We start from the raw sequence: 8,242 nt of genomic DNA, 5'->3' as shown, positions 1-8,242 counted from the left end.
GAGTGGCTGGTGGGTTTGAACATTAAATTCACACAGAGATAATCTTTTCAAGACCACACAGCTAGTAAGTGGAGGAGCTAGGAGATGATATAAATTGAAAACACGTTGTAAATTATTGTCCTGGTGTGGCGCTATAGAATAGACATTGGACCTCAATATTGGTTTGAATCTCAAGGGCAGCAGTTCAGACTCACTAGCCACTCCTTGAAAACCCTATACATGGTCGCTATGAGTTGAAGTCCACTCGATGGCACTTAATCAACAATAGTGGAAAGTAGCGTGTCCTGGTGTGGTGCTGTAGGATAAGCTCGGGACTGTTAACCACAAGGCTGGCTGTTCAAACCCACCAGCCACTCCCCAGAAACTCCTTACAAAGGTCATTATGAGTCAAATTTTAACAACTTAACAACAATAATAATAGAAAGTAGAATTATTATTATACAAGACTTGTAATAACTTCAACAATAACAAAAGTATAACCTCCTATACAGGGTCATTTTGAGTCAAAACTCAACAGCATAACAACAATAATAGAAAATATAATTATTATTATACAAGACTTGTTCTAGCATTAACAACAACAACAAAAAGTATAAATCCCTATACAGGGTCATTATGAGTCAAAATTTAACAACTTAACAACAATAATAGTAGAATTATTATTACACAAAGGCTTGTGCTAGCATCAAAAAAAAAGTGTAATTCTGTGAAGAAAGCCAGTGAGGTTGTGTAATATTGAAAAGAAAACAAGTATGTATTTAGAACTGACAAGGGCAATTGCATTAGTTATTTTGAGATTTTTCTCAAACTGGTTTTGTGTTATTAAATAATAAAGATACAAAGTAAAATTCAAAGAGAGAATATGGAAAATAACAATGCTGCAGTGGCTCTGTAGGATAAACACTAAGCTGCAAACCACGAGGTTAGTGGTTCGAGCTCAACAGCCTCTCCTTAGAAGATGAGGTTTTCTGTTCCTGCAAAGATTTACAGTCTCGGAAACCCTATTCAGGGTCGCTATGAGTCTGTATGAATGCTACAGCTCTTAACAACAAAAAGTGGCAGACTGTTTTTAATAATTACAAAGCTTTCTGAAGCGAAGTAGAGATTATTCATCAGGAAAATTATTTTCAAAGAAATACCCAGATGTCCAAACATTCTGTTGTGTTTTTCCCCTAGGTAGATATCAGAAAAATTTAAAACCTCTTTATATAACCAAGAATGTGCCTTGATAACAACAGTGAGTGATGTTCTATCTAACTTTGTTCTCTCTTTCAGACTAAGTCAAGACTGTGAGACAAATAAAAGCACAACGTCTCCATTGCCACCCTTGACATTTCAAACCAAAGAAATAGCAAGCCCTTTGATTAGTGATGATGAAATATTCCCATTGGTGAGTTGCTGGTTATTGGATTTTTTTTCCCCTTTAAGGAGTGATTACCTTACTCTTGCCACTGAAAATCAATATACATAGGTGTTAAGACCATATCTACGAGGGGAAAGTGAGCCATCATGTTTCATGAAGTGTTTTGGTCAATGCTTTCTCATCTCTGTTCCAGACCCAAATCACTGATGATGTGTTTTAACAGCACTCACCCTGAAATAGTCCATGAAATCTCAGGAGCTACAAGTGAGCTTTTGTGCCTTTTTAAAGAAATCATTTTTATTGACTCAGACATACATACACAAATATGCAAAGATCATAAGTAGACAACTTCATGCATTATCACAACACCTCAATGTAACTGCCACCTAGGTCAAGAAACAAATCATTACCAGCTCTTCACAAGCCCCCTCCTGCCCTCTCCACCTTTCTCCCAGGTAACCACTGTGCTAACTTCTAACATTATAAAGGAGTTTTGGCCATTTGTGGATTTTATGTTAGTAAGATTATACATACTATTTACTTTCTTAGGTGTCTGACTTCTTTTATCCAGTACTATTTAAGATTCATCATCCATATTGTTTGATATTTGCTGCTCATCTGTCAGTTTGTCATACTGCAGTGACTTGTGTTTTGCTGTGATGCTGGAAGCTATGCCACTGGTATTTTAAATACAAGACAGACTAGGAAGGAGAGACGGGTTATTTATGAATGGTTAACCACATTATTAATGTTGTTGTTATGTGCTGTGGAGTCGGTTCTGACTCATAGCGACCCTGTACAGGGTTTCCGAGGCTGTAAATCTTTACAGGAGCAGAAAGCCTCATCTTTCTCCTGCGGAACAGCTGGTAGTTTCGAACTGCTGACCCTGAGGTTAGCAGCCTGATTCGTAACCACATTATGAATAGCAGCATAGTATTGTCAGATATAGTGCTGGAAGATGACAACATTATAAATTGCACCAGAATATTGTCAGATAGTGCCATAAGATGAGCCCCTCAGGTTGCATGCCAGTCAGAATTCAACTTGGGAAGAGCTGCCTCCTCAAAGTAGAGCTGACAACGATGACATGAATGGGGCACAACTCAAAATGAGGATAAACACCTCCAGACATCCATTAATAATCAGAACATGGAATGTATGAAGTATCAATCTAGGAAAATTGGAAGTTGTCAAAAATGAAATGAAAGTGCATCAAGATCCATATTCTAGGGATTAGTGAGCTGAAATGGGTTGGTATTGGCCATTTAAAATCTGACAGTCATATGGTTTACTGTATCATGAATGACAAATTCAAGAGGAATGGAGTAGCATTCATAATCAAAAAGAGCAGTTCAAGATATATCTTAAAGCACTGTGCTGTCTGTGATAGGATAATATCCATGCACTTACAAGGAAGATCAGTTAATACCACTATTATTCAAATTTATATACCAACTTCTAAAGCCAGTGAGGATGAAAGTGAAGAATTCTACTAACTTCTTCAGTCTGAAATTGCTCAAACATGCCATCAAGATGTATTGAATATTACTGATGACTGGAATGCAAAGGTTGGAAACAAAGAGGAAGGGTCAGCAGCTGGAAAGTATGATATTGATGATATAAACGATGCTGGAGATCACATGATAGAATTTAGCAAGGTCAATGAGTTCTTCATTGGAAAGACCTTTTTTAACCTAAAAGGCAATTACAGCATTACCAACATGCATAACTAATTCTCAGTAGCAAAGGGAAACCTTTCAGTATAGTAAGCAGGATTCCATGTCAAAAGATTAGTCACTCTGTCAACTCTCAGATAATAGGGCTAGCTGAGGCCCCACAGGTAGGAAAGGCAAACCCATGCTACATCAATCTACATCAGTCCTGATCAGGATAAAACATTGCCCTTTCCAAGGTCTGAGGGGTGTTATGTCATCAAATTGCCACCAAGAGGTGATCTCCTTGAGGGATAGTGCCATACTAGGAGCTCAGCTGTGGTCTCTATTGTAAGCAGATCAGACACACAACAGTGACAGTATCTAGATTACCCTTGGTGAAAAGGGGTCCATGTTATTGGGTCCATGCATAATTTTCACTGGGGTGGCCAAAAACCAAGTCTGGATGATATCTGCTGATAAATCATTCTGTTTACTTGCTTAGATGCTCTGTCTCTTTGTGCTCAGTCTCATGATAGGAACTGTTTTGCAAATAGTGTCATTTTCTGCTGCAGATGGCATGGACTTGTTCCAGAAACTTAAGGCTCTGTAATACAACTTTTCCACTGAGCCTTGCCAGAAGCTCCATGAGGTCTCTGTTTCTACATGAGACTTTTCTAGTATGGAAACTCCCAGACCCTTTGGCCCAAGTAGCCATACAGCTTGTTGCCCATCCAGAACCAGCTACAGAGCCCTTTCTTTCTGTAAAAAGCAGCCCTCAATATCACCTGAAAAATGGGCCCATTCAGTACTTCCAAGTGTGGAATATACTCCCTTCAAAACCAGAAGAGACCTGTGAAGCATTGTGCTTCTATCTTTGTGATACAGGGTGTAGTGACGGTGTGCTGTGGAGTCGGTTCTGACTCATAGAGACCATGCATAGGGTTTCCCAGGCTGTAAATCTTTACGGAAGCAGAAAGTCTCATCTTTCTCCCACTGAACAACTCATAGTTTTGAACTGCTGACTTTAAGGTTAGCAGCCTGACTCATAAACACTACGCTACCAGAGCTCCTTGATACAGGGTATTTGTTGTTGTTAGGTGCCATCAAGTTGGTGCCGACTCATACCGACCTTAGGCGCAGCAGAATTAAACACTGCCAGATCCTGGGCCAGCCTCACTATTGTTGCCACGTTTGAGCCCATTGATGTTGTCACTTTGCCAATCCATCTTCTTGGGGGTCTTCCTCTTTTTCTCTGACTCTCCACCTTACCAAACATGATATCCTTCTCCAGAGACTGGTCCCTCCTGACAATATGTCCGAAGTATGAGAGATGAAGTTTGGCCATCTTGGCCTTCAAGGAGCACTCTGGCTGCACTTCTTCCAAAATGGATCTATTGGTTATTTTGGCAGCCCATGGCACTTCCAGTATTCTCCTCCAACACCATAACTCAAAGGCATCAATTCTTCTACAATCTTCCTTATTTACTGTCCAACTTTCACATGCATATGAGGCTTTTGGCTAAGATCAAGTGTAGATACAGGGTGTTGTTATTGTTAAGTGCCATCTAGTCGATTCTGACCCATAGTGACCCTGTACAGGGTTTCTGAGTCTATAAATCTTTATGGGAGCAGAAAGCCTTATCTTTCTCCTGTGGAGTGGCTGGTACTTTCGAACTGCTGACCTTAAGGTTTGTAGCCCAATTCATAACCACTACGCTACCAGAGCTCCTTACATACAGGGTATAAGGTACATTATTTATGCTTTACTGAAGAGATGATGTCCTAATATGCCCTGTACCACAGCAACACCCCTAAAATCTTCACAAAGCTTTCAAGTGCTTGAACCCTTATAGGTTTGTTCTCCCACACTCTGGAGTAGATCTGTCTTTCCAAGTTCTCTTTACATGTAACCACTACTTGCTCGTCAGGTCTTCTTAACCTTGTTGTTGTTAAGTGCCATCAAGTCAGTTCTGACTCATAGCAACCCTGTGTAGGGGTTTCCAAGGAGCAGCTGGTAGGTTTGAACTGCCAACCTAGTGATTCACAGTCCAGTGCTGATCCTACAGTCCCACACTATATATATTTATAAATATATCTCCTGAAAGAGCTGCTGCTGTTGTTAAGTGCCTTTGAATCAATTTTGACCTATAGCAACCCTGTATAGGGGTCCCAAGGAGCACCTGGTGAGCTGGAACCGCCAACCTTGTAGTTCAAATCAACCTTGCAGTCCAGCGCATTAACCCACAGCACTACACCAGGACTCCTTATGTGAGTGTGAATACAAATGTCCAAATAGTTCCGGCCCCTTCAGAATTTACTGAGACAGTAGAATTAACACTTGGACAATATTATGGGTATATACTGTTGTCCATCCATGTGAATGCTCTTTCTGATCATCCTTGTTTTGGGGTACTAAAAAGTCAGTATTTGCCTCATCCATAACAGCATAGCATGTACAGAAAGCTGTAATATTCTACTTTAATAAAGATACTCTATCTGGCACAGAAGCTATATCTGAGGCTGCCACTTGGCTATGTTTACAATAATCCACTACCAACTGTCATAATCCATACTGGGTGTTTTGGGCAGGGACCAGACTGGTGAAATCCCCCTGCAACATGGTTTACTCATTTATTGACTCTTCAAACACTTTACTAAGTCCCATGTTACCTATCAAAACAAAAACTGTAGACAGGTCTAAAGACCACAGAGCTGGAAAGTTAAAATTAAAAATGTCCCAATTTATTTTGTTAAATTACTTTTTTATTTTGGAATGAAGCACTGTAAAATTAATGAATTTTTTTTTACAATTTGTTCCTCAGCCACTGGTGTTTTCTGTTTATGTGTTTGTTTCTGTAAATAAGCACTAAACAGGTCCCATACAGCTAATAAATAGCACCTGCTACTAGGGTTGCATGGAGCCTCTGGTAGCGTAGTGGTTACAAATTGGGCTGCGAACCTCAGGGTCAGCAGTTCGAAACTACCAGGTGTTCCATGGGAGAAAGATGAGGCTTTCTGCTCCCATAAACATTTACAGCCTCGGAAACCCTGTACTGGGTCACTATGAGTCAGAACCGACTCCATGGCACATAACAACAACAACGGCATAGTGGTTACAAGTCAGGCTGCTAACCTCAAGGTCAGCAGTTCAAAAGTACCAGTTGTTCCACAGGAGAAAGATGAGGCTTTCTGCTCCCATAAACATTTACATCCTGGGAAACCCTATGCAGGGTCACTATGAGTCAGAACCGAATCCACAGCTCACAGATACAATCATCCACTCCATGGCACACAGTCACCAACTGTCACCATTACTATGGATGGGACTGGGTACTGTCACTGTGCCCTCGGCTGTGATGAGACATAAGACACACCCAGCATTCGGGCCTTTCGTACTAAAAGCCAATCCCTACTCTCTCCCACCCCTATATGCATCATGCTATCTCCTTGTTAAGCCAATTCTCTCTATAAGCTTCTTTGCTCAATTCTACTATAATCTTTACTTTAACCTTTTGGACTTGCCTATTTTCAGAAAAGAATCATTGGCTTTGCAAATTAGTGGAGTAGGTTTTGGGTAGGCACTAGGTTAATTTCCCTTGCATTTGCAGCTGGACACTATAATATGCGTTTCTTGAGCTTTTTAATGTAACCATGCTGTAATGTTTCAATTCCTTGGGGAATTCATTAGCATTGACTGCATTACACTGGGTTGGGGGGTGGGGGTGTCGGTCAGTTCAAGATGTATTATTTCATTAGATGTTGCAGTGGATGTCAGGAAAGAAGCATGCCTGGAAATAGGAAGATTAAAACAGACTGCATTCCTTATCTAAATTTTCTTTCTTTCTTTCTTTAGTCTCCCCCAGATATGTCTATTCCAGCTTCCTTGGCTGCACAGCATTTCCTTCTGGAGGAAGAGAAGCGAGCAAAAGAACTTGAAAAACTTCTAAATACACATATTGATGAGCTACAAAGACATACAGAGTTTACTCTTAATAAATACACCAAGCTAAAACAAAATAGACACATATAGCTTTTAAACGTTTTAGAAATTTGTTTTCCCCACACTAAGATACAAAAAAGTTCTGGCAAAATATTTACAAAGCTGATTCATGAAACTGAGAATTTTTGTCCTGCTTTCTTGAGTAAGTCATTTCTGTAAGGCAACTAGAAAATAGTATTTTGTTGAACAACACTCTTTGTATTTCTGCACTAACACTAAATTGTTCTGCTGTTACTATAAAATAAACATGGCAACACCAAAAGAGGTCTTTTTCTAATGTAAGGAGTATTTTGGAATTAAATATGCCATTTTCCCCTCTGAATCATGTGTACTAAAAACCCATTTCCTCTGTGACAATACAAATGAGGGCAAGGGAAGTGGTATGTTCCAAACATAAACGAATCAAGTGCAGCTCAGTTGCATTAAGTTTGAAAACTCAAGGACTCTTCAAAATGAAAAATACTAGTATTTTGCACTATATAAACATTCAACAACCTTTTTTTTTTTTTTAAAGAAAAGATACCACTTTATTGTTTCTGCATTCAGCTTTTTGATGTAGCTTTGTTTTTAACTCAATAAAGGGCATAGAATGTGCTATTAAATAAATATGTGAAATATATGAACCAAAGATTGATGCTTTGCTGTTAGTACTAATCCTACATAAACATGAACAAGATGAAGAATACTACAGGATATGTAGAGCATTATCATTGCTATCTTCTCATGGAATCATCTCTGCTTTTAATATAATAAAAAGCATGAAAAATTCTTTAGACAAAATATAAATGCTAAATCTGTATGAAACTGGTAATATCATAATAGTAAGCAATAAAATTCAGGTTATAAAAAGTACATCATGATAATTCACAATTCATTCTTTTAAAATGGTCTGAGGACAAGAGTTTCCATTTTGGAGAATAAAGTATCTGTGTATATATATATTTGTTGTTAAGTACCGTGGAGTCGGCACCGACTCATAGTGACCCTGCGCAGGGTTTCCAAGGCTGTAAATCTTTACGGGAGCAGAAAGCCTCATCTTTCTCCCGCGGAACAGCTGGTAGTTTCAAACTGTTGACCTTGAGGTTGGCAGCCCAATTCATAACCACTACGCTACCAGAGCTCCATATATATATATATGATTATGGAAAATCCCTATGTAGTTATTGAAGGTAATTTCTATAGCTTTTATAGTTTTCTTTTTGTCTTTTAAAGAAATTAAATTTC

At 39.1% G+C, this 8,242-nt stretch overlaps 1 protein-coding gene across 1 annotated transcript in view; it reads left to right on the top strand.

Moving 5' to 3' along the window:
* Positions 1–7,048, top strand: part of CCDC67 (coiled-coil domain containing 67) — a 144,461-nt gene extending 137,413 nt beyond the window's left edge. Inside the window, exons 12-13 of the mRNA XM_006871204.1 lie at positions 1,276–1,390; positions 6,872–7,048. Of these exons, the coding sequence (XP_006871266.1) occupies positions 1,276–1,390; positions 6,872–7,048 (292 nt within the window). The remainder of the gene's footprint in view (positions 1–1,275; positions 1,391–6,871) is intronic.
* The last annotated feature ends 1,194 nt before the right edge of the window (positions 7,049–8,242 follow it).

This window comes from Chrysochloris asiatica, unplaced genomic scaffold (genome assembly GCF_000296735.1).
Source record: "Chrysochloris asiatica unplaced genomic scaffold, ChrAsi1.0 scaffold00163, whole genome shotgun sequence".
Classification (NCBI taxonomy): domain Eukaryota; kingdom Metazoa; phylum Chordata; class Mammalia; order Afrosoricida; family Chrysochloridae; genus Chrysochloris; species Chrysochloris asiatica.
The sequence above is the reverse complement of the archived record's forward strand: the minus strand, read 5'-3'. Positions and strand labels throughout refer to the sequence as shown.